Source organism: Dermacentor albipictus, chromosome 8 (assembly GCF_038994185.2).
Source record: "Dermacentor albipictus isolate Rhodes 1998 colony chromosome 8, USDA_Dalb.pri_finalv2, whole genome shotgun sequence".
NCBI classification, from domain to species: domain Eukaryota; kingdom Metazoa; phylum Arthropoda; class Arachnida; order Ixodida; family Ixodidae; genus Dermacentor; species Dermacentor albipictus.
This window is the reverse complement of record NC_091828.1, coordinates 107997215-108023822: the sequence shown is the minus strand read 5'-3', so window position 1 is coordinate 108023822 and position 26608 is coordinate 107997215. Positions and strand designations below refer to the sequence as shown.

General features: G+C 50.0%; 2 protein-coding genes and 1 long non-coding RNA gene across 5 annotated transcripts; all 3 read left to right on the top strand.

The window, feature by feature from the left end:
* Positions 1–1308: 1308 nt before the first annotated feature.
* Positions 1309–5548, top strand: LOC139049013 (uncharacterized). Its single transcript, XM_070524032.1, has 2 exons — positions 1309–3067; positions 4081–5548. The coding sequence occupies exons 1-2, from the start codon at positions 1664–1666 to the stop codon at positions 4387–4389; spliced, it is 1713 nt and encodes a 570-aa protein (XP_070380133.1). The 5' UTR covers positions 1309–1663; the 3' UTR covers positions 4390–5548.
* A 6281-nt stretch (positions 5549–11829) lies between these two features.
* Positions 11830–15419, top strand: LOC139048981 (uncharacterized). Its single transcript, XM_070523996.1, has 2 exons — positions 11830–13508; positions 15025–15419. The coding sequence occupies exons 1-2, from the start codon at positions 12111–12113 to the stop codon at positions 15331–15333; spliced, it is 1707 nt and encodes a 568-aa protein (XP_070380097.1). The 5' UTR covers positions 11830–12110; the 3' UTR covers positions 15334–15419.
* An 819-nt stretch (positions 15420–16238) lies between these two features.
* On the top strand, positions 16239–20799 carry LOC139048980 (uncharacterized). Of its 3 annotated transcripts, none has more exons than XR_011508049.1 (4): positions 16239–16583; positions 16715–17773; positions 20279–20353; positions 20418–20799. It is a non-coding gene; the product is annotated as an uncharacterized lncRNA (long non-coding RNA). The 3 variants fall into 3 exon arrangements; XR_011508048.1 differs by having other exon boundaries at positions 16247–16898; positions 17739–17773; XR_011508047.1 differs by having other exon boundaries at positions 16254–16583; positions 17739–17773.
* The last annotated feature ends 5809 nt before the right edge of the window (positions 20800–26608 follow it).

Sequence of the window (26608 nt, the reverse complement as noted above, 5' to 3'; positions counted from 1 at the left end):
CCGATCCCGGAGATGGTGCCATGCCGGGACGACCCGCGGCGGAGGTGAAGCAGGCGTTAAGCACTCCCCATACGTGGACATATCCCGAAGATAGTAAATTGCCGGACTGACCTGCAGCGGAGGTGACGCAGGCCTTGAGCACTCCCCATACGTCAACCGATCCCGAAAATGGTGCAATCCTGGGCCGACCCATGGCGGAGGTGAAGCAGGCCTTAAGCACTCCGCATACGTGGGCCGATCCCGAAGAAGGTGCAGTGCCGGGCCTACCCGGAGCGGAGGTGCAGTTCGCCATTAAGGCGACCACATACACAGCTTAGCTGGTCATCCTTCTTCAGAGAGTGGAAGGGCACTGAGATTTTGTTTCTTTCTTTCTTGGGACTTCAGTACAACAGCCACCCTACTCTAAGTAAAAATAACAGTCATGAGTTGTTGCATAGCTTTATCGGTGTCACATTGTCACAACGAAGGAGCGCACTTAAAGGGACACTAAAGGAAAATGATAAGTCGACGTGGACTGTTTAAACACCATCCCAGAAACCTCGCAACGTTTGTTTCATGCCAACAAAAGACTTAGTTTACGACAAAAGTGCATCTGAAGGTTCCGAATGCCTTTTCTTATATTCAAATATCCCGCCACCCAACCGAGGGAATGTTGACGTTGCATATGTCATCATAACCCTTTGCTGCCTGCCGTCGGTGAGTAAAACAGCGCCCGACAGACGGCGGTACCGAGTCAAGAAGAGCTGTGGATTCGCCGCTGCAGCTGCTTTTGTTCAAGTGGCGTGGACTGTTCGGGCATCCCGCGACATCAAATGGAGGTTGAATTCTTTCGTACTTGCAGTTTGTGCGAGTTTCGCCAGCCAGCAAAGCCACCGCAGCACTACGCGACTAGGAAAGTGCTGAAGTGCGAAAGCGTGCGCGGCGCAGAGTTGAGCGCAAACGAAACCTTTGGGCCGCCCGCGTCATCATCATGGGCAATTTTAATTAGTTCTTTTTTGTTTCTAAAAATGAAATAGAAGTGGACAAGTACAATTCTATTTCATCCTATAATACGACAAAAGGAGCTCGTGCGAAAGAGCGCGCGGTCACGACAGGCTCGATCAGCCCGATTTCTTAGTGCCGCGTTTACATAAGTGTCGCCTTTAAGGTTACAGGATACATACCGCTTGAAGATTGCTCCGGTGTACTCGAGACGCACATGCGCTGCTTCGGCAGAACCTTATCTCGTGTAGTCTATCCTATTCACGAGTTCATGCATCTATAACTTTATGCCGTGAACAAGCAGGCACGCAGAAGAAGGCAAAACGTACGCACAACTTCGTCACTACTTATGCTCTTAATCGCTGTTCGCCGCTTATAATCCTGGCCGAGAAAAGTAAAAAAATTGGGCCGAGCACCTTTTCGGATAAAGTACGCCTTCACGCATCTCACCGAAATATTTCTTCTGCACGCGTTGGGGCTGATGACAGCGCCGCCGCACCCGCGTGACGTCACGTTGCTCACTCGTAGTGTCTCACGCCTACAACAGACATCTGTGGAAAGTCGTGCGTAACGCTCGTTTAGGACCGTCCCCTTTCCCTGTTCGTTGGGCCACGCCACTTGGGCCTCTAATTCGAGTGTGAACAGCTTCCCTAACCAGAGACGTCTCGGGAACACCGCAGTGATGCTGAGTCTGCGCTCCAACCCAGGGGTGTCTTCTCTGGTCGAGGACCTGAAACATCTGATGGCGCACGCCACGTGCGCCATCCACGAATTGGACCTCACAAATTGCATTCCTGTCGAACCCAACGAATTGCCTCTGCACATCGCCAAATGTACGACCCTGCAATCATTGCGGTGCGTCGCCTGCCCGCTCAGGCCGAGCGCCCTGCTCGGATTAATGCTACAACGGCTTCGCTATCTGGCGGAAGTTCAGTTCTCCCTCGTGGCTGATACGGACGTGCAGTCGGCAATAAGGCACGTGCAGCAGTGCGCCTCGGAAATGCCAGGTGCCCTGGCTCTCAATCTCCGCCGCATGTACGTCGAAGTGAGCGGCTACCTGAACTTCAAGCTCCTCTCGGCGGTCCTACGCTACTGCCCGAAACTGGACAAGCTGCATGTTCATTTCGTGCGCGGAGCCTTCACGAACGCGCTCCTGGAGTGTAAGGTCATCCTACAACAGTGCGTCAATTTGGAAATATTCACGTTCTCTTCCGAGGTGCCATCCTCCATTCAAGGCCTGCCGTGGACACCGTTCGAATTCACGAGCTGCGCGGCCGTCTGCGCCAACGTCAGATACCGGAGGTCGACCAACTCGTGGAGCTGCGTTCGACTCCAGGACCTCGCTGTCGACTGCATTGATCCCCTCATTCTGGCGCAACAACTCGTCCTGGTTGCCGTCCACCACGCAGAAGGCACCACAGTGGAATGGATTCGCCTGGCCAGCCTTGGACACTCCTGGGGGAACGTGCGCCAACTCTGTCTTCTGCTATTTCCGGCACAGCCCACCGATGGTGTTTACGCGAAGACGGGCGCCGCATACCGCGACAGTCTGCGCGACCTCATATCGACCATGCTCCGGCAGGTCGTCGAGCTTAACGTAAGCGCGTTCCACTTCGCCCCGGACCTCGACTTGACGGCACTGCTCCAGGACAGCTCGCTGGAGCATCTGCAATCCCTCTCGGCGACTCCTTGCGGGCTTCGCCGCCCATCAGCCCTGCGCCGTCTGGCGCAACTCTGCCCCGAATTCAAAGAACTGGACGTGCGCATCGATCGGCGGGGTAGCTTCGTTCGGTGCGCCATCTGCGAGGGTGAGTTCTTCCTCGATGCCGAAGACAGGTTGGAAATGTCCGACAGCGCCCCCATCTTTCATAATGCGCTTGCCAGGCTGACTCTCAATGAAGTTCATGGCCGTATCTCCCTTTGGTTCATCGAGGCCTGTCCAGCGGTTTCAGTGCGGCTCTCGGACTGTCCTATTCCCTCGCACCCAGACTACCCGATTCTGGGTCAGCTGCTCGCCAGAAACAGCTCGCTGAGTTGTCTCGTGCTTCGGCACGATGCCCTGCCCTTCGGCCAGGTGTGTCTGCTGGTGAGTCGGGTTTGTGCTACGGGTTTTCCGTGTCACGAGCATATTTAAGTATAGTTCCCTAGTCTAAACGGGTCGACGGCGGTGGTACTGAAATTTCTATTATACGTGAAGAACTGTGAAGGGAGAGGTGGAACAGAGTGCAGACAACCAAATGGTGTATTGCATGAAAATTCAGGAAGCCAATATGTATGGTTGAAGTAATCGCTAGCACCACCCGGAAATGCGCAAACACGTACAATAGTTTTGGCACCACTGTGACATGATATGCGCACACTTTCGTTTCAGAAGCGATTACAAGAAAAAACAGATTCTGCATGCTGCGTTAGTTGTTCAGTATGAACCAACTAATCCGCAAAAAAGTGCTTCTGCATTAGTTTACTTTGGTTGCGTCTCTTTCTTGAGATAAATGCTATAAAATGACACTCGTAGACACTGTTGCCCTCTAACGGAAGAAGAAACAAAAAGAAAAACTACTTCCTACAGCTAGCTGTATCGCTTAGAACAGGCCACCAATCCAAACAATAGGTTCCTGCAGTAACACACAACCAATTTGCACCCTTCAAATTTTTTAGGGTGCGTGGACCAATTTCTGACCGCTTAATTTCTCTTTATAAAATTTACCGCACACAAGAAAATCAAAGGGTTAGGTAAGGCCAACTGAAGTTGCTTCGATAAGACGTCCTAGGGCCTGCCCCTCTGATGCACTCACTTGCACGGTTCCTTCAGCTGAAACAGTGCAACATAACACGACGGGAAAAAGGGACAGACTCACGTCCTGTTATTTCTTTATAATTCTGTGTAAGGCCATGAGCTAACCAGTGCAAATCCGTGCTCTGTAAGATAATTTGCAGCCTTAAAGAAAGAATTAAGAATGTGCCTATAACTCATACCCACGCATCATTTTTTCGACGCAAGAGAGCGAGTTAGTCCCATTTACGCCCTAGTAAAATTCTGGAGGTGTGAATTGTTGAAAGAATACAACGTAATTCTCTGCGGACATCGTTCCGTTCCAGGAAAACATCTCCCGCATCACCGGCCTGCAGTACCTGTGCCTTCTGTCGGCGGCGCGATTACTGGACCGTGTCGCCGAGGTGTCCCTGCTGGCGTTCACCGCCAACCTGAAGCCTCACATTAAGTGTGTACACGTTCACTACCGAAACTCCACCAGCGCCACCGAGAAGCGGATCACGTGGATGAAGCGGGCTGGCGCTCCGAGCGGTGGCGCCCTGGTTCGAGACGGTCCCTGCTTCCTGTATTGTTCGACGGCGACGTTCATAGGACTCGCCAAGCCGCTGAATCGTGACTTCAAACAGATCATGTAGCTGAAGGAACGGCCTAGACGTAGTAAAATGTCTTAGATAAGCGTGAAAGTGCTGCCTACAATAATGGAGCTTATCATTTGCTTTTTTTATTTGCTATCTTCAATATGTATGTCTTATCCCTTTTCATTTTATCAATCGCTCCTTTTTAAATCGTATATTCCAATATGTATAAGCTCGCGCTGAAGCGGCCCTGCAACGCTTTTCCAGCCCGTTAAATAGATAGCGCCAGAAGCGAGGCAATGCTTGCGGAACGCATGGGCCAAGTATTCCTCGCTTTCATGCAGCAGGGAACGTGCAATTTGGCGTGACGGCGTGCCCAGGTGGCGCTGCGGAAACGCCGGTCAACATAAAACCCCTCAATCCTAAAGGCATAGAGGGACCTTACTCAATCCCCAAAAGTAGCGCCAACCACTTCCCTCCTCCTCCGCTGCACTCCCGCGCTCGGCGCGGCCTCGACAGTGGCGCCGCCTATGCTGGCCCTGCTGTAGAAGACGGCTAACGCGGTACAAGAGGGAATCCGCGGAAAAGTCATTTCGAGCCCTGCGAAGCACTTTTTGAGGCGACGTTTTGCTTCGTCAGACGGTAACTGTCCTTAGGAATATGTTTCAACTGCAAAAAAAAAAAATGAGAAAAGGACTGTTATTTACGGCACAAAGCGCCCGCACGTTGAGAGTTCGTGTCGCTTAAGCACAACGCTTGCATGCGGTGTGCTCAAACGCGCGCGTAATTACCTCAGTTCCAGGTTTCGACTGCGTGAAAGTATGTGTACGTGGTTTCGCAGGTTCATTTAGGTAAATGCCGGATACCTTTGTACAGGCGGTGCGTGAGAGATTCCAAACGCCTCGGGCCACCAATGCCTAGTAACACGGCCGTTTATGCTCCACGCCTTTTACAGATGTGTGCAGCTCATGCACGGATTGTGGCAGCCATGAGAAACGCTTTCACACGTAGACATCATTCATAACTTGAACAACATACCAGCATATGGAATCGTCTTTTATTTATTTATTACAGTACAAGTGGGTGGAATTTGGTACCAATGGGACAACATTAGATACTTGATGGGACAACGGAAGAAAGGTTCCGGAAATAATTATCCCCCCTCATAAGCACCTGTAAAACTTTTATTGCAGTGCTCATTTTACATCTGCATACTACGTGCGTTTGTATTCTTTTGCGTTGTATGTTTTCGCAGAGAAGCAGTGTTACTCTATCTGGAACACTCAAGGCACACAAGACAGATAATAAACTTATTCTGTGGTTTTACGTACATGAACCACGATATTTTTATAAGCGCGCCGTAATGGGGGACTCCGGTTTAATTTTGACCAGCTGGGGTTCTTTAGCTTGTCCGCAATGGATGGGACACAGGTTTGTTTGCATATCTCCCACATCAGAATGCGACCGCGGTGGCCGCGATTCGAACCCACAACCTCCCGCCATCAATCCGTCTGCGCGCACTTTCGTCGCACAGCGCCAGCAATGGCGGTCGGAGGGCGTTGGAAAGAAAAGATATACAGAAGAGCAACGGGTTCTTCCACGTGACACAGATTGACCAATGAGGCAGCGGAGGAGGTTGAGGCGACACGAGCTGTGGAGGAGAAAACGCCGGGGAAAGCGTGGTGGCGAAAAGATCTGAGAATGGCGCTACTTTTGCAAAATTTAGGTTCTTTAGGTCAACAGAGCCCTCCGTGGCGCACCTCTGGGTTTCCTGTAGTAGAAAAACTCAAAACACGGCCTCCGAGATCGAGCGGCAAATGTCGGAGGTGATGTGCGAAGCCCTGGTGGTGAATGCAGTAGAGAAGGAAGAAAAGTTGTGTGACCAGTGCCAACACTGCGCAGTGTACTCGGTCAAAGACCAGGGTTGGTCGAGTATGTTTTTATCCATTTCTGAGACATGCGCGTTCCTTTCCAGGGATGTTCTTCAAAGGATACTTAAAGAGAACTTTCTATATAGACAGCAGCGAATTCAATTCTTAGTCAGAAAAGCGGAACACTGAAAATTCGGAGTATGCATGCAAATATTCGAAATTTGTACGCGCTGTCACGGACGCAGCTTGTCGCCATGCTGGTCCTCCAACGTCACCACTAAGACGATGTCAGTACAGGCCATCGCATACGAATCGGATGGTCCTTGCTATTTGGATCGTATTCGACCCTAGAATTCACTATTCGAAGTTGTCGGACACCATATGTAAAAGGGGACCACTGCTGCTCTTGCTGTCTACAGGGAGCAAGACAGATTATAGCGGACACCTTTCTGAACCACGCTGGTGAGGGAGAACGGCTGTCGTTACGGAAACGATCCAGTTCTTGGACAAACACATGAAGGAGGTCACTAGCACGATAGTTACCACCCGTTGAGTAAGAACTGCTTGCCTTAAGAAACCCACAAATTGTAACTTAGGGTGATGGTTTGCGCTGCTGGGCTTTCCATAAGGCTGTGATGCAGCGCGAAGAGAGACCAGGGACACCGAAGAATGAGGACAAGCGCTTGTCCTTGTTCTTCTTTGTCCCTTGTCCCGCTTCGCGCTACACCACACACTCTCCTACAAATTGGTTGTCTCGATATAGACAAAGCAATTTATTATATGCCCAATCTCACCATTCTTGGACACCTTCAGAACGATGTGGGGTGATGTAGCATTACCATCAGCTCCTCTGTAATGAACGCTATACTAGATGTATCTGGTGATGTGCTATTCCGATTCTTAAGAGAAAAAGGATTCAGCTGAGCAGTCCATGTAATGCGTAGGGCAGATAAGTGGTGGACTATTAGCATTGATGCGCCGTGTACAATTGTATATATAGGGATATGAATATGTTGGCGTCAGTTGACGCAAAGCAGTGATAGTTGACATAAAAATTGTAACAGCGCAAACGCATGTATAACCACAAAGTAACAAGGACGAGACACCAGCGCTGACTGTCAACTCAATTTGTAGCTCGTCCTTAATTTTTGTTACTTTGTGGTTGCATGTGTTTGCGCTGTTACAATTCTTATGTCAAGTATGCCCCAACTCGCCCAGAAAGAAGTTTTAATGATAGTTGATAGCTTTGGGAAGCGCATTCAACCTGCTGGGGGATCAGTTAGAATGACTTTGCAACGAGTAGTTGAGCAATAGCGACAGAACTTAACTGAGGAGTGCTTTCGTCATTGGACAAGTGCTTGAACATCCCGGGGAAGTCTCCAATCAGGTCCTGCATTTACCTCAATTTCTCGATTATTAAAGCTTTCTTCGTGACAATATTGACACCTTGGAAAATCTTGAACACCAATCTATCACTTTAGGTTGACTTAGTATTTGCCTTTAGAGTCCCTTTAAGCATGATATACCACCGCTGTCGAAGCTCTAATATCGGGGCGGAAGCTGTTGGACATGTCGGTGCATGTTGTGTCGTTGAGCGGAAATGCGGGCGGGAAGAAATGGAGTGGACAACACAGACGCCCACTTACAACTGAAGCTTCATGAAAGGTTTTCCCGGAGGCGGAGGGCCGCACACGCGTAGTCAAAAGGCAGATACAAAGCTCATGCATAATCACACGCAAGCATTGTAAAAAATGCTACCGCCGAAGGAGATACGCCATTTCTTTATCCGTCAAGCCGACTGACGGGGCACTGACACACGTGGCCAGACTGTGTCAGCCTCAATAATTTCTCTCGCCAGTCTGTCATTAGACGTGTTTAGCATGGTTGCATGTCTAAAGAGCGGAGTGCGACCGCAATATTTTGTGCGCGCAGATAGGTGCATACAACCCACAACAGTTTTTAAGGACGCCCAGTGCTTCCTGAGTCGGTCGTTCACACATCAACCCGTTTGGCCAATGTAAATTTTACCGCAGCGGAGCGGAATCTGGTACAAGACCTCAGTGGCGCAGGTCACAAGAAGACTTAAGAGTGTTTTCTTGTCGCTCTGTAACACCTTTATCTTTAGGGCCTTACAAACATTTATAGAGGACGAGAGCGGAGCTCTAACGAGACGTGCGATAACAAAAGACGTAGTTGAAAATTATGTAATCATTCTGACAGCCTTGAGCGCATATAAATATACGACAGGAGAGTTTCCTATCTCTCCCTGTCAAATTGTCTTGTCGGATATTTCTGTGCGCCCAAGGCTGTCAGAATGATTACATAGTTTTCAACTACGTCTTTTGTCATCGCACATCTCGTCAGAGATCCGCTGTTGTCCTCTATAATTTTTTTAGGGCTCTGACGGTAAGGGTGCTTCCGCGCGACAAAAACACCCTTAAAACACCCTTAAGGGTTTAAAAATGTTTACAGTGTAGAGAGCACGCTTCATGCTTGCGCCCTATTTTCTTCAGGTTCTGCGGAACTGCATACATGTACGGCATCACCGTATGTAGGTGTCGCGTCTCGAAAGCTCGGGTTTTCGCTCCAGTCTTTTGGTAGCCGTGGCGGATTCGCTTTTAAACAAGCTCAAAATGGCAACCGCCGCAACCACAGAGGAAAAGCGGAAACCAAGAAAGATGGTGCTCGTTTAGGGCCGATTTACGCTCGAGCCGCCCATCGCAGCAAGCCGCACCGCACGCGTGCGGTCGTGCGAAATATTGCACGTATCAAACGCTTGTGCGCAAATTTCAGTTTACAATGTGTAAAGTATACACTGTGCACACAGTGTGAATGGTAATTTGTGCACAAATGCTGGATACGTGCAATTTTTCGCGCGACCGCACGCGTGCGGTGCGGCTTGCGGCGACGGCCGGCTCCAGCGCTGACGGTCGTTTACCAGATTCCGCTCCGCTGCGGCATGCACACGCTGCTTTTGGCAGAGCGCGCACGTGGATTTCTGCCAAACGACGTGCTAAGCACGCCCATGCTGCTCTTTTTAGCACGCGCGCATGGATTTGTGCCAAACCCCTTGTTAGCATGCCAGAACCGCAGCGACGTCGCGTTAACTCGCTTCACTGTAAAGCTTAAATTCGATCCATCCAACACTACCCCTGCAAATGCACGTACACAAACTTGCATCACTATTAAAAGAATATGCGCAAGTGCGCCATCACGGAAACCACGGAAGTCTACAGCCCGACAGAACGTCTGCGCTGTCGTGGTAACTTATCTGTAAAGCTAAATAATAGATAAGAAAAGAGCTGATTGGGTGAGGGAACAATCACGAGTTGATGATATCTTAGTTGAAATCAAGAAAAACAAATGGGCATGGGCAGGACACGTAATGAGGAGGGAAGATAACCGATGGTCATTAAGAGTTACGGAATGGATTCCAAGGGAAGGGAAGCGTAGCAGGGGGTGGCAGAAAGTTAGGCGGGCGGATGAGATTAAGAAGTTTGCAGGGACTACATGACCGGGGTAGTTGGAGAAGTATGGGAGAGGCCTTTGCCCTGCAGTGGGCGTAACCAGGATGAAGATGATGATGAAGTACACTTATACAAAGAATCCTTTAAGTAGAATGACACAGCCGCGGAAACAATTGTACCTTCGTCACTATGCAAGAGTCTCCAAGGCTGCCACTTATTAACAGTAGTACTCGTGAAGCAGTCGTAAGGCAATGCTTCATGCCCCTTCATCTGTGAAGAACTGCATTCGCTGCTGCTCCCAATGTTAAGCATGCACATGCATCTTTTGGTAGACGCGGACGTTGTTTTCTGCAAAACCACAAGTTATGCATGCACATGGTGCTTTTGGCAGAGCGCGCACATTCAAGTTTACTTTGGCGAAACGGGTCGATGTATAAATGACGGAATGAAGGAGAACTCGGCGACGTTAAAGGCTGCCGAAATGTGGAAACACCCGTGTACTTAGGTTTAAGCGCACGTTAAAGAACCCCAGGAGGTCGAAATTTTCGGAGTCCTCCACTACAGCGTGCCTCTTAATCAGAAAGCGGTTTTTGCAGGCAAAACCCCACAAGTTCATTTTTTGTTTAATTACTGTTGCGGACAGCATGCACCTACCTGCACGCATCAAAGATTGCGGTTGAACTCCGATATTTAGACATGCAACCATATTAACCAAGTCAAATGACAGACTGGCGAGAGAAATTATTGAGGCTAGTCATACAGGCACAATTTTTCACGTGTGTTAGTGTCCTGTTAGTTGGCTCGACGGATAAAGAAATTAGGTATCTACTTGGGCGGTATATTTTTTTTACAATGTCTGCATGTGATTATGCATGGGCTTTGAATCTGCCTTTTGACTGCGCATGTGCGGCCCTCCACTCCCTGGAAAAGCAATCATTAAACTTCAGTCGTAAGCGAGCGCCTGTCCGGTCCACTCCGCTTCCTTCCTGCCGGTATTTCCGCTCGACGACACAAGATAAAAATAGACACTTCTAGCGTGTCCGGTATTCCGGCAAGTGCGAGCGGTTTGCCGGTATAGCAGGGGCGTAAACGTGAGCGGCCAGATTGGTGGCGCCAGCTTGTGGTGCAAAGCTCAACCACACAAACACAGAGCTAATTACTATATTCTGCTTAGCTGCTGGTGTAAATATTCGACAGTGGCGTAATCGTGTTCACAATTACGCCGCTGCCAAGAATTTGCACTAGCAGCGAAGCAGGATGTAGTGAGTTACTGCAATTTTAACCCTGTGTTTGTCTGGTTGTACTCTACGCTACCAGGCGGCTGCACCACTCTGGCCACTCACGTTTACGCCCCCGCAAATCCGGTAATACGCCCAAACCGCTCCCGTTTACCGGAATAGCGGACAGGCTAAAGGTCTCTAATGTCGGGGCGTTTTCCATGAGCCCGACAGAAGTCGGTCGAGTCGGCTTTTCGGGTTGGAATTGGCCTGTCGAGCTCGTGCTAACGCTGCCCGGTCGGGCTGAACGAGCGTCGAGCCGGGATGAGTCGGCCCGACTGCACGGGGTGTGGGTCGATCCAGCTCGACCCGTTTGCAGCGCGCATGTAAACGCGGACTGGTCGGGGCTGCAGCAGGCGCTGAGACTTGCGCGGGAGCATTGTGACGCCGCGATTAAGGCGCTGTGCAGCGGGAAGGCTACAACGACAAGGCGTACAGACAAGCACTCAACCTAATCATATAACGACGCGACCCATGAAGCAGAAGCTGTTGCAGACGGCTGCCGGAACCGGAAGTCCTGCTCGGACGCGTCGATGTCTCGGCACGACGCTGCGTGCCGTCGTTGTTCAACGCTTCTCAGAACCGAGTTCATGCGAAAGAGCGCGCGGTCACGACAGGCTCGATCAGCCCGATTTCTGACAGTCGCGTTTACATAAGTGTAGCCTGCAAGATTACAGGATATATATCGCTTGAAGCTGGCTCCGGTGTTCTGCAGATGCACATGCGCTGCTTCGGCAGAAACTTATCTCGTGTAGTGTATCATATCTACGAGTTCATCCATCTCCAACTTTATGCTGTGAGCAAGGAGACATACAGAAGAAGGCAAAACGAGCGAACAACTTTTTCACTTCTTATACTCTTAATCGCTGTTCGCCGCTTTGAACAATAATCCTCGCCGAAGAAAGGCGGAAAATTCGGTCGCGCATCTCGCCTAAATGTTTCTTCTGCACGCGTTCGGGGTGACGACAGCGCCGCCGCACCGGCGTGACGTCACGTTCCTCGCCAGTAGTGTATCAGGTGTGCAACAAACATCCGTCAAAGGTCGTGCGTAACGCACATTTAGTACCGTCGCCTTTCCCTGTTCGTTGGGCCGCGCCAGTCGAGCCTCTCATTCAACGAGTGTGAACAGCTTTCCTAACGAAACACGTCACCGGAACACCGCAGTGATGCTGAGTCTGCCCGCCAACCTAGGGGCGTCTTCTCTGGACGAGCAGCTGAATGATGTAGAAGTGGCGCGCGCCATCCGGGAAATGGACTTCACAAATTGCATTCTTGTCGAACCCAACGAACTGCCTCTGCACATCGGCAAATGCACGGGACTCCAATCCTTGCGCTGCGTCGCCTGCCCGCTCAGGCCGAGCGCCTTGCTCGGTTTAATGCTGGAACGGCTTCACTATCTGACGGAAGTTGAGTTCTCCCTCGTGGCTGACACGGACGTGGAGTCTGAAATAAGGCAGTTGCAGCAGCGCGCGTCGCAAGTGCCAGGCGCCCTGGCTCGCATTCTCCGCCGCATGTACGTTGAAGTGAGCGGCTACCCGAACTTCAAGCTCCTCTCCGCGCTCCTGCGCTACTGCCCGAACCTGGACAAGCTGCACGTTCATTTCGTGCGCGGAGCATTCTTGACCGCGCTCCTGGAGTGTAACGACATCCTCCAACAGCGCGTCAGTTTGGAAATATTCACGTTCTCTTCCGAGGTGCCATCCTCCGATCGACGCCTGCCGTCCACGCCGTTGGAGTTCACGGGCTGCGCAGCCGTCTGCGCCAACGTCAGATACCGGAGGTCGACCAACTCGTGGAGCGGTGTTCGACTTGTAGACCTCGCTGTCAACATTGCTGACCGCCTCATTTTGCCGCAACAGCTGGTCCTGGTTGCCGTCCACCACGCCGGAGGCACCACGGCGGAATGGATTCGCGTGGCCGGCCTTCGACACTGCTGGACGCACGTGCGCCAACTCTGTCTTCCGCTATTTCCGGCACAGCCCTCCAATGGTTTTTACGCTACGGCAGGAGCCGTGTACCGCGACAGTCTTTGCGACTTCATCTCCTCCAAGCTCCAACAAATCGTCGAGCTTAACATAAGTGCGTTCCACTTCGGCCAGGACCTCGACTTGACGGCACTGCTCCAGGACGGCTCGCTGGAGCATCTGCAATCCCTCTCGGCGACCCCTTGCGGGCTTCGCCGCCCGTCAGCTCTGCGCCGTCTGGCGCAAAACTGCCCCGAATTCAAAGAACTGGACGTGCGCTTCGATAGGCGGGGTAACTTCGTTCGGTGCGCCGGCTGCGAGGGTCAGTTATTCCTCGATCCCAAAGACATGTTGGAAATGTATGAAGACGCCCCCGTGTTTCACAACCCGCTTACCAGGCTGACTCTCACTGATGTGCATGGCCGTATCTCCATTTGGTTCGTCGTGGCCTGCCCAGCGGTTTCCGTGCGGCTGTCAGACTGCCCTAGTCCCTCGCACCCAGACTACCCGTCTCTGGGTCAGGTGCTCGCCAGAAACAGCTCGCTGAGTTGTCTCGTGCTTCACCACGATGCCCTGCCCTTCGGCGACGCGTGTCTGCTGGTGAGTCGGGCTTGGGCTACGTACTATCAGTGCCACGAGCATATTTGAGGATGGTTTCCGTACTCTAAACGTGTCGACGGCGCCGGAACTGAAATTGCTTCGTTTATTTATTTACTCGGGGAGTTAGGTAACGCGCAAAATGCATGAAAAACGGTGGAGGCCGGGAGAGGTGGGACACAGCGCAGCCTACAATTGATTTATTGGTTTACGGCAGCTAGGAAGCCAATATATCGGTAAAGCAATCGCTAGCACAACCCGAAAATGCGGAAACATATACAATAGTTCTGCCACTACCGTGACATGAGATGCGCGCACTTTCTTTTCAGAAGCCAACAAAAAGAAAAACAGATTCTTACTTGTTTAGTATGAACCAACTAATACGCAACAAAGTACTTCTCCATTATGTTCACTGCGGCTGCGTGTCTTTCTTGAAGTAAATGCTCAAGGTAGCTATATAATTACACTTGCAGACACTGTCACCCTCTATCGGCAGAAGAAACGAAAAGAAAAACAGCTTCCGAGAGCTAACTGTTTCGCTCAGAACAGGCCATCGATCCCAACCATAAGTACCTGCTTTAACGCACAATTGATTTGCACCCTTCAAGTTCTTCAGGATGTTCATTACAGTTTCCGACAGCTTAATTTCTCTTTTTAAAATTTACCGCACACAACGAAATCGAAGGGTCAGATATGGGCAACTGGAATTACTCCGGGAAGACGTCCTAGGCTCTGCCCCTCCTTTGGTGCACTCGCATGTCGCATCGTTCCTTGAGTTGAAACAGCTCAATACAACGCGACGAGAAAAAGGGGTAGACACACGTGCTGTTATTTCGTGATATTTGTGCTCTGGTCATGAGCTCACCATCCCCAATGCGTGCACTTTAAGATAATTTGCGCCCTTAAAGACTAAGAATGTAAACCTGTTTAACTCATGGTATGGTATGGTATGGTATGGTATGGTATGAATAACTTTATTTAGGTTCTGAGGGATCAGTCTGGGACTGATGCGGGCCGCTACCACGTCGGTACAGAGAGGCCGAGCCCCTCTGCCGTCACACGGGCCCTCTGGACAGCCCTCAGTTGGTCCGCCAGCACTTCACTGTGCAGCATCCGCTGCCACCACTGTTCACCTCGAGAACCATCACCGGCCAACACCAAGCAGCGCCAAAGCATGTGTTCTAAATCGAGCAAACCCCCACACTTACTACAATAGAGCGAAACCCCGCAGTCCGGATTAATTTTGTTCATGATGACCGGGTTAGGATACGTACGTGTCTGCAGAAGCCTCAATGTAACCGCCTGTGGCCTATTTAATTTAGAATGTGGCAGGGGGAATGCCCTGCGCCTTAGGTAATAGTGCTTGGTGATTTCGTTGTATTAGGTTAACACATGCCCTCACATCATTTTTTCGGCGTAAGAGTGCTAGTTAAAGACACATTTACGCCCCTATTAGTTATTTAGGTGTACATTATTTAGGAATGTAACGTAATTTCTTGCGGACATTGTGTCGTTCCAGGAAAACATCTCGTGCATCGCCAGCCTGCAGTACCTGTGCCTTCTGTCGGCGGTGCCGTTACTCGACAATATGGCCACGTTGTGCCTGATGACGTTCACTGCCAGCCTGAAGCCTCACATAAAGTGTGTGCACGTTCACTACCGAAACTCTGCCGGCGGCAACGAGAAGCGGATCACGTGGATGAAGCGGGCTGGCGATGAAATCGAAGGCACCCTGGTTCGAGACGGTCCCTGCTTCCTCCATTGTTCGACGGCTACGTTCATAGGACTCGCCAAGCCGCTGAATCGTGACTTCAAAGAGACCGTGTAGATGAACGCACGGCCGAGACCTAATAAAATGTCTAAGATACACGTAAAATTGCTGCCTACAATAATACAGCTTATTTGCTTTTTTCATTCGTATCTTAGAATGTGTATTTGTTTATTTTTATTTCTTCACTGGGTGTCTGAACTCGCGCTAAAGGATCCCCGCAACGCTTTTTGAGCCCGTTAAATAAATCGCGCGAGAAGCGAGACAATGCTTCCGCAACGCGTGAGCCAAATATTGCTCGCTTTCGTGCAGCGGGGAACGTACAATGGGGCGTGACGCCCTGCCCAGGTGGCGCTGCAGAAACGCCAAAGAAATAGCCAAAGAAAATATTTACGATAAGGGAAGCTCATTGTTGTTTGAAGCCAGGACAGGTGTACTGCGGACTAAAACATACCGAGCCAGATACCAGGAGATAGATTTGGTGTGCGAGGCGTGTGGAGAGGAGGAGGAAACGGCTGAACACCTGATACTTGCTTGTAAACAACTTCACCCTGCCGTTGAATCTAACGGGGAACTATTCAGAGCTTTGGGTTTTAAAGGCAGTGAAAGTAGAATAGACTTTGAACAGGTAGAAATAACTAAACGGAGACTATCTGATTGGTGGATAATAACAACGCAAAAGTAAAGGAGTAAAGTAAAAGTAAAGTAAAAGTAAAAGTAAAAAAGTAAAAGTAAAGTAAAAGTAAAGGTATGCATGCATATAGAACCATTAAAGGCTAGGTGGCGCGCGCCGCAGCCGCCACCCGATTCAAAGGGTTGAGCCTCAATCATCCATCCATCCATCCATCCATCCATCCATCCATCAACAGAGCGCACCGTGCCGCTCTTGTCGGCATAGAGTTAGTAGAACAACTCTAGAGGAAAAGCTGGGCCGGAAAAGTGGGAACCTCTAGGGCGCCGCCCTGTTGCTACTGGTCAATGTGGCCAGCGCAATTACTATTGAAAGAGCTGAGAACAAGTACAGGTCACCTTATGCTTTGTCACCTAAAAACGCATACCTGATGGCTTTATGAAGGTGGTACGTTAATATTAAGTTTACAGAAAGCGATCGCTAAGTCCCTGACTTATGTAAATCACGATGTACGCATTCATGCAATAAAGGATGACGCGAATTTCGGTTTCGAATCTGTTTTTTGGATGCGTAGTAGTTTCGTTTGACATGCGATCGCGCGTCGACATCGGACGCTATGACACACTCGTGCCTTATGTGCCACCGAAGCCCCGAAGTGGTCTGGCATATACCTTCACATGTAAGTAAATGAATTTATCTCCTTGTTGAGAATATCACGCGAGTAGGCAGCTCTTGTGGTACATCACAATCGTTCGAGAAGCGTCACAGTAGAGCATTTTTCTGCATGTGGAGCGGTGTTTTTATTTGCAGGTTTCCCTTCAGTAGGAAATTGCTGGACAGGCGGACCAGCGCACCGGAATTGTACTGGCGAAGCCACAAGCAACTCAAAGAATCTGTTTAATTGTTGCACTTCGAACAATCATGCTTCTACAAAGGCCACAGCAGAAAAACAGCCTGATGACCGAGTATTTCTGTGCCACGAAGTAATCAAGAGGCGAGTGCCTAATGCGGACGAAATAGAGTGCATCGAGACTTAGAACGACAGAAAGCTGAGCTAGTTCGTAAGGATTCATTATGCAAAACAGAGGTGAGGCGTGCAGACAGGACACAAGAGTAGAGAAGTGGGCGGCGCGCATGTTGTTTGCTTGTAAATACTCTACTCTTGTTTCCTGTCTGCACGCCTCACCTCCGTTTTGCATAACGAGTGCATCAAGCCACATATTAATAGCTTAGGCGTTTTATTAACTGTGCAATATTTTCAACACTTCCTTGCATGCCATTTCATGTGGCATATCTTTTCTGGTCACAAATTTGTGCAGCGAATCTATTTGCATGATCGACTCCGGGCCTGTGGGACCGTTCACTTGCACTTGATGCTGAGTCTTTTACATGTACCCATAAATTGCAGATATGCACATCAGATCCCTGCGAGCACTTTCAAAATTCAATTATTTTCGACAACAGGCACATATGCAATACTGACATAATCCGGAATACCACTAAGCAGCTGGGACACATTTTTGTTGACCATACTCGCAGGTAAAATAAGTACATCATGTGGACAGCTCCAGCTCATTTTCCTTAAGTCGGTGTGTACAAGGGTTATGCAAAAATAATTTTTTTCTCGCGCACCGATTATATTGCTTTATAAGCAAGAGAACCCACCACGTTAGTGTAACGTATCTTGTGCATCACACTAATATGTGCTTTCATTTACCAAGTGAGATGAGTTACTTTTATGGCTCATTCATTCATATCACACTGCAAGCTGCATTCATCAATCTTCAATGGGATTTTGCAAATGTTTAATGAAACATGTTTCCCTTTTATGCAGATATGCAATGGCAAGCCCTTCCCTGTGTTCCAAAGGTAAAATTTAAGCTCTAAAACACAGGACCCCGGGAGTACGAGGAAATCCGCCTGTACACCCAAGACGGAAACGCAATCCCCAAAGTGAACAAGATCAAAATCCTCGGAATGATCATTGAGGCCAACGGAGCTAACGGCGAAACCGTGAGGAAGATCGCAGGCAAAGTCATCAGCGCCACGAGACTCATAAAGAGAATAACCAATAGACACGCGGGCATGAAGGAAGACAACGTCATTCGGCTGATCCACTCATTCTTTGTCAGCCACATCGCCTATGTAGCCGCCTACCACAACTGGTACGTCGCGGAAAAGAACAAGATTAACACGCTCATAAGGAAAACGTACAAGATAGCCCTGGGCCTACCGGAATCGACGAGCACCGAGCTCCTGACTCAGCTGGGCATATACAACACCATAGAAGAAATAGCCGAAGCACAACGCATCTCGCAGCTCGAACGCCTGTCGACCACCACGACGGGAAGACACATTATGAACACGCTCGGCATAACGTACCACAACCAGCACGGCCAGAAAATGCAAATCCCCAACAAAATCAGAGAGACCATTACGGTGGCAACCATCCCAAGAAACGTGCACCCCGATTACAACCGAGGTAGACGAAAGGCTAGAGCCGAGGCTCTGCTCCGTTCATTCGGCAGGGACAGAAACGCGCGCTTTGTTGACGCAGCCGAATATGCGAACGGCCAAACATACGCCGCCGTAGTCATAGACGCAGAATCAAAAATCAGAACCACATGTAGTGTATACACCAAACACTCAGAAATAGCGGAGGAAGTAGCGATTGCGCTAGCCCTCACAGAACAGGAATGCGAAGTCGTACTAAGTGACTCACAAACGGCAGTAAAGAATTATGCCAAAGGTCGAATTTCCAAGGAAGCCATGTCCATTCTGGCCAAAGCGGGCAGATCCAAAACCGCGAGCTCGAGGATCATATGGTTCCCCGCGCACGTCACCACGGAAGGCGACGCGTTCCCGAACCTAAACGAGACGGCGCACCGGACGGCGCGAGACATGACCCGCCGCGCCGAACAGGGCAACGCCTCTCGTACGATAGCGAACGCTTCTCGAGCAGAACGGGACAGGCTCACAAGATACAACGACATCACCAGTGCATATTTGAACGCCAGAAGGATATACCCCCCGCCGAGTCCCAAATTGAACAGGAGGCAGGCCGTCGCCTGGCGACAACTCCAGACAAACACGTTCCCTAATCCATTCCGTCTCAAACGCATCTTCCCAGATAAGCATCAGGACGACACGTGCAAATTGTGCCAGGAAGGACCAGCAACACTCAAACACATGCTGTGGGAGTGCAATGTAGTTATAGGAGGGATGGCAGTTACTCCGGAGACCCTGTCGTCGAGGTGGGCCGCCGCTCTGCGCAGCTCAGACCTCGGAATCCAGACGTGGGCAGTCCAGCAAGCCCGTGAGGCGGCGTTGAGGCAGGGCCTTGACGTTCCTCCATGGGAGACCTGAGCCCGGGTCGTGTTAAACCTTGCCGGACGTACAAGAAAGTTGTATCCATCCATCCATCCATCCAAATTAAAGAAGACATTTCTAGTCAGAAACAAGCAAAAATAGTGAATGCAGAGTATCAGAAGCCCAAGGTACAGAAATTATGAGAAGTGTCGAATGATTTTAAGGAAAGAGTCGTATTTAAAAATGCAAGACCCTTTAGTGGAGGTCAAGCAAGTCAATATAGGTAGAATACTCTGCAAAATTATGCGAGTGAGGGGATGTCATACAATGGGTCAGGAAATGCATTGTTTTTCTGCAAAACAAAAGCTGATTGCCATTACATAAGTCACTTTAGCATCATGATAAATTCAGAAATAAACCAAAAAACAAGACACGCAAAAATAAACAAAACATTTAATGATATTTCATCAGAACTTTTTGTTGGGCTAGTTGGTGCATATTACTGAAGTACTATAGCGCCAAACAGACGACACAAGAAGAAGAGACACAGACATAAGCGCTCGTCCGTGTCTCTTCTTGTGTCGTCTGTTTGGCGCTATAGTACTTCAGCCATTTAATGATGCTCTCTCCACACTGGGATAAATAAAAACAAACACATCACATCTAATGTGGACATATCAGATGCCTTGTGAAACATAAAGGAACAATTCAGTTTCGAGCTATGGCACTTGCCGCATAGATGTGGGGGGGGGGGGGGGGGGGCCTTGCACCAATAGTGATAGTTACCACTGCATTTAGAAATTGAAAGCATTCGTGCAGACAAGGATGATTCTTTATATTTTTGGCTACCACTTCAAATGCCTCCACCAAGTGTTACAATGCTGCATGCAGCCATACTAAGGATCTCGCAACAACACCTGCAGGTAAAAAGCAGAAGCAGTCAAAGTGCTGGTGTGTTCTGGACACTATGTTTGAAAACTTTTATGCAAGAAGAGTGCAAGAAGCAGACATAACTGCATTTATTTCCATAATTCCCCATTTAAATGGCCTTTTCTTTTTGCTTAGACAATGCCTACGCCTAGCCACAGCAGCTCCCTCATACAGACTCCGCAAACCAAGAGGCCGTGGAGGCAAATGCAGGTAAGAGGCAATAAGCAATAGCACTGGTATCGACATTCATCTAATTTCTTTTTATTTCGTTTAGGCAGCCAGCACACCTCAAACAGCCACCTTGACTGCGGGTGTGTCACCCTAGTCGCCAAGGAAACATTTGAGGGAAAGTGACAGGCAATGTGAACAGCCACTTCTCCATGTAAACAATACTCTTTCTCTCGGATGACTCCTACGCCTCACCACGCCAGCACACTTGTGCACAAAGATGCCGCAGAGGCACGTGCAGGTCAGAGGCAAGAGGCAGTGGCACTGGTGTCGACATTTACCCAATTTCTTTCTCTCACACTGAGGCAGCCAGCACACCTCGAACAGCCACCTCGACTGCGGGTGTGTTAGTTGATCCCTGTTGTACATATGCTCATAATAAACTTCAGTAAACTTGAACTTCATAATAAACTTGAAGGCAAATGGTACATTGATGCATTGTATTTTTGAACATTTATTGTACACATACAATATATGTTATACTTTGCAGTGCTACAGAGCGTATTTTGAAGCTTCCCCCTATATTTTGCACCTTTAATTACGTATGTGTTGTGTGGCCCTCAATGCAGTTCATGTTGTAGCAGCTGCTTTGTCTGTGTATCGCACATTGGCTTAAGCTCGTGATATCCACATACTTCTCTCACATATACAAAATAAAGTTCTATGTAGTCCTCAGTGTTACAACAAAAAATGAAAGTAAACAATCCGATCGTGTAATTATGTTTATTACAGTGATTCCTACGACAGTTACTGACAAGTTGACAACTTGAACTGGTCAATCGGTCCATAGCCTCCTCTATTTTTCAAAAATAAAGGAGGCTATGATCCGTCATGGCAAGGAATTGTATGTATACATAAAAAAAGGGGGTATGTGTGTGTTTGTAGTGGGGGTATAGGATTAGGGCGATACGAAAAAATGTACCAACACCGTCCTCTAGACCCATTCCGTTGAGGTACCGTAACAAAACGTATTATGCATAAAATTCATACAACCAACTCTGATATTACTACAGACGCCAGGCGACGCGAGCTACATTTGTCATGATGCATTCGCGACTGCACCGGATGCCCTCCACATTATTCTCGTTAATCGTGCTCACTGCGCCGAGGCAAAAGAAAGACCATGGGCGCAGGTGCCTTTAAAGTATCTCGACCTTGCAAGGCACGGCTGCGCGTGCCAGGGGAGCTGTCCGTGCGAACACTCCCTGGCACACACCTGCCTCGGCGGCCCCAACCTACGTACCGTTCTGCTTCGAGCTTTGATCCCCCCACTGTCCCTCGGGTGCCCTGGAGTTCCTGCGCCGCCTGCTCTACTACCATCTCAGGTGCTCTCCTGAGACTTCCGTTTGTCGGTTACATGTGCCCTACAGCTGGATCATTACTTATAATAATAAAAAACCCGATCTATCGTCACGACGATAGATCGCGAAAGCGGCTTTTGCAACATACCGCGCCCGTGCGAAGATAATTACGGAACGCCAACGAGGAATCTGACCACAGCTTCGAGCTCGTAACGTCGTCGAGTGACACTCCTGCAACAGGCGTGACCGCTGAAAACCGCATACCGCCAGAAGCTTGAACAGGATCATCCCTCGGTTGCATAACTGCCAGCTCTACGGCCAACATGGACCACACCCACACCATCCCGCAACATAGAATAAAGAACCGACTTATGAAGCCCAAACTCACGGCTGCACGCACACATCACAACACTTCAAGCGAGACGCCATGCTGCTACGCTGCTACTGTTGCCGGATTAAAACTGACTACTGTCACCAAGTCTAGCAAGCGTCTCAGGAGCTGGCAACCTCGGCGCGTAGCAACATGGCGGCGCTCTTGAGGTTCCCGATTTTAATGCATGGGCCCTATGGGTAGCTTGTCCTCTAGAGTCAGTATAGTAACTCTATGCTTGTCGGTTTCGGTTAGTACAAAACCGCAAAACACGGCCTCCGAGATTAGATGGCACATCTCGGAGGCGATGCGCGAAGCCCTGGCGGTGAATGCAAAAAGACGTTTTTTTTGCCGCAAGTTAGAACACACACAAAAGGAAGACGCATAGAGACAACACGGGCGCCCGCGTTGTCTCTATGTGTCTTACTTTTGTGTGTTTTAATTTGCGGCAAAAAAACATGTCTTCTAGCAAGCACCAACTAGGCCAACAAGCAGTTCTAGTGAATGCAGTAGTGAAGGAAGCAAAGTTGCACGCCCAGTGCGAACACTGTGCACGAGAGGTGCTGCGTAGTGTACTCTGTCAAAGACCAGAGTTGGTCGAGTATGTCTTTATTCACTTCTGAGGCACGCGCGTTCCTTTCCAGGGATGTTCTTCAAAGAATACTTAAAAAGAACTTTCCATATACACGGCAGCGAATTGAATTCTCAGCCGCAGAACCGGAAGACTGAAAATTCGGAGTGCGCATGCGACTATTCGGAACTTGAACGTGCTGTCACGGACGCAACTTATCGCCGTGCTGGTCCTCCAACGTGGCCGCTAGGACGACGTCAGTACATGGCCATCCTATACGATTCGAATAGTCCTAGCTCTTCGGATCGTATTCGACTCTCGAGAATTCAGTATTTGAAGCTGTCAAACAGTACACTGTAAAAACAGCTGCACCCTTTGGAGCGTATATTTGCCACACAACGATAATCGTTATATGTCTTGCCCGCATCTCCGTTTTTTAAAGGTGTACGAGCCCGGTACTTCCAAGTCGCGAACGGCATGTGCGTTATCAGCATGTACCACAGCATTCTCGACAGGACAGTAGCGAGCGCAGATTTTTCAATAAAGCAAAGGCAGTGGCGTAGCTAGGTCGCCTGGCACCCGGAGCCCTTTGCTCTACTGTCACCCCCCCCCCCCCCCCACCAGGTGTAGTCGAGGAAGGCGAGGATATCGACAATTTTCGGGTGTCTTCAGACGTATATGACACTCCCCCCCCCCCCCCCCCCCCCCCTACTGGGCCCGTGCACTCGGGGCCCTCGGCCCCCCCTGTTGCTACGCCACTGAGCAAAGGCAAGCAAAAGGAATGACAATGAGAAATACAGATTCAAGGGGACACCCTTCTGAACGATTCTGGTGCAGGAGAAGTGTGGCCGTTGCGCAAACAATCCAGTTCCTGAATGACCACATGAAGGAGGTCACTAGCACAATAGTTACCAGTCTTTGAGTTAGAGTGGCTTGCCTTAGGACGACTATAAATTGTAGCTTAGAAGGGCGACGGATTGCGCTAGTTGGGTTTCCCTAAGGCTGTGTGGTGCAGCGCGATGCGGGACAAGGGACCCAGAAGAACGAGGACAGCGCGAAGCAGGACAAAGGACCCAAAAGAACGAGGAGAGCGCGAACAGTGACATAGGACATTACGCGTTGCATAGGACGATTTGAAAGGGTGCGCTTATAATACCCGCGCATCCGTCGAACCACGATAACCGCACCTGCCGGCTCTGTAGGCCTGCGACAGGTAAAATGTGGCTGTAGCTGTATGCTTGCGTATCTGTTTTTATGATCGAGCGTAACTGTCAAGCTCTTCAAATCGGCGATGTCTGTCTGAAGCCGCGAAGCGTGCGAACGAGGAAGACGCCTGGAGGTGAAGGAAATCGCGCGTCTGGGAACGTATACGTTAAAGCGAGAGTGCACTAATTACGAGCGCGCCAGAGTTACTGTATATTCTACCAAAAGCTCTATATGCTACCTTTGGTAGCATACACAGTAAATCTAGAGCACGCTAAAACCCCTTAAACTTCGTAAAGTAGCACCAACAAACACGCGGGCATGCGCGAAGGCAGCGTCATCCGACTCATACAAGCCTTCGTCATTTCCCAGATAAGGTACACGGCAGCGTTTCACAACTGGACGGTTGCGGAAAAAACAAGCTCAACGCGCTCATGCACAAGGCGTACAAATGTGCGTTGGGACTTGCGCCTGGAGTCAGCACCACCACGCTCTTAGAACTAGGCCTACACAATACGCTCGAAGAACTCGTGGAGGCGCAACAAGTGTCCCAACTTGAACGCCTATCCAAGACCCGCCCGGGCAGACACGTGCTTGAAAATCTCGGCATCACATACCACTCGCAACACGGCGTCAAAGTAGACATTCCAAGACCCATACGCGAGCAACTATACGTACCCCCATTGCCTCGCAACATGCACCCCCAACACCACACGGGGAGGCGTAAAGCCAGGGCACAACAAATGAACAAAAGTTACTCTAACGACAAGGAGGCGGTCTTCACCGACGCAGCCCGCTATCGAGACAGGCAGAGTTTCGTGGCAGCAGTTACTAGCCACCGAGGCAAGCACCTCACGAGCGTCACCGTGAACACGGCACATGCCGAAGCGGCAGAGGAAGCGGCCATAGCACTGGCCCTCACACAAACCAAAGCTACATACGTGATCTGTGACTCGCAAACGGCAATTCGCAATTTTGCAAATGGGCGCATCTCGCAAGAGGCGTATCAGATACTCCAGCGACATCCCATACACCAGGGAGAGGCCGACGTTGATAACCGAAGGCATTTGCTGTGGATCCCGGCACACACTGGAATGAGCACCCCCGAAGAAGCGGCTCACGGCGTTGCTCGAGGCCTGACTCACCGAGCAGCATCGGAGGAAGAGCCCCCGCGGGGTACTGCAAACGTCTGGGCATGGGAGGATCGTATTACCACTTTTCACGCCATCACGGCACACTACCAATTACAAAGACGCATATACCCATTCCCTCACGCTAGGTTAGACAGGACGCAAGCAGTACACTTCAGACAATTGCAAACAGACTCTTACAGAAACCTCAGACTCATGCACGCCGTGTATCCAGACATGTACACTACAAACAGATGCACATCGTGTGGCGAGGTTGCCACACTAAATCACATGCTATGGGAGTGTCGGGACCTAACAAACAAGTCGGGCAGTGCCGACCCCTCCGTCTCTTCCACCGCCAGCCTCTAGTCACGCTAGATGACCGCACTGCTCAGCTCTGACCTGACAGCACAACTCTGGGCCGTCCAGCGAGCCGAGGAAGCCGCTTCAAGACAAGGTCTCGGAACCGCGTCCGCGGCGGGTGCCCAGACTCACTAAAATACGCCGGACTCAAATCTTGCTGATTTGAAATTAAAGTTTACGCTCTCTCGTAAAGTAGCGACACTCTCCTCCTTCGCATTCACTCCTCGTTTTTCCTCTCTTTCACGCTCCCTCCTCGACCGTGGCGCCGCCTACACTGCTAGAGCGTAGCAACGGCGCCAGCATGCGGTCCTCGCCACTCCGCAGACGCTTCTCGAGCGAAAATGGCGCTGATGCACGGCGCGAGGGTCCACGTGATGCTATTAGGCCAATAGCGACGCGGCGTCGGCCTCGGCCAGAGCGCGCGAGGAGGAGGCGGCATTCTTCAAAGCGTGGCACTACTTTACGAAGTTTAAGGGGCTTTAGAGCGCGCGGCAAAGTAGCGCCACCTACAGGAAAGTGCAAGTAACGTTGAGCGGAGGCGGGAAGGACAAACGAGGCGAAGCATCGCGCGGGGCCGAAGGTATTGCAGAGGCGCGCCGGTTTGACGTCCTCTGGCAGTTCGCGAGACTTGGTGACATAGCTTTCTTGACAGGGAAGTAGCGAACACAGAACAAGATTATTGCTTGGTGACAAGGTACACCCCAAGAGGGCAAACATTGATGTGTGTGTGTGCGTGCGTGCGTGTGTGTGTGTGTGTGTGTGTGTGCGTGCGTGTGTGTGTGTGTGTGTGTGTGTGTGTGTGTGTGGTTGTGTGTGCGTGTGTGTACGTGTGTGTGTGTTTACTCCCGCAACCCTTTCCCTCTGAGGTGGCTGCGGGAGAGGAGAATGGCCGGTCGCATTCCACGCCAGCGCTCGTGCCTTCGAAGTGGCTTATCACAACATATATTGGATGAATCGGCTTATATGAATAATCTCCTATATTACCACTGCAAATGTAATGGTTAAACGCTCTGTCTTCTTCGGAATTACGCAATTAGCACAGTAGACGATTTTACACCCATAAAGGTGTTTTGTGCGTACATAACTCACACCTCTGGTCTCCCTGGTATTTTTCTCCATAAAAAGCACTCTTATCGAGGATGGAATTGTCAACATTACACCCTTAGAAAGGCCCCGATATTTGAGGGCGTGAGTACAAAATTACGCCCTCAAAGAAGGAATAAGACTGTAATGCGACATGATCATGAAGTATCAAACCTGCACGAATACAAAGGAAATCGACAGTGCTACGCGACGAAA

What these genes read in the sequence shown, in the direction of transcription:
- LOC139049013 (XM_070524032.1), top strand. Translation starts at nt 1,664, where the DNA reads ATGCTGAGTCTGCGCTCCAACCCAGGGGTGTCTTCTCTGGTCGAGGAC. An exon ending in TCGGCCAGGTGTGTCTGCTG is followed by an intron (nt 3,068 to 4,080) that starts GTGAGTCGGGTT and finishes GTTCCGTTCCAG; the next exon opens with GAAAACATCTCCCGCATCAC.
- LOC139048981 (XM_070523996.1), top strand. Translation starts at nt 12,111, where the DNA reads ATGCTGAGTCTGCCCGCCAACCTAGGGGCGTCTTCTCTGGACGAGCAG. An exon ending in TCGGCGACGCGTGTCTGCTG is followed by an intron (nt 13,509 to 15,024) that starts GTGAGTCGGGCT and finishes GTGTCGTTCCAG; the next exon opens with GAAAACATCTCGTGCATCGC.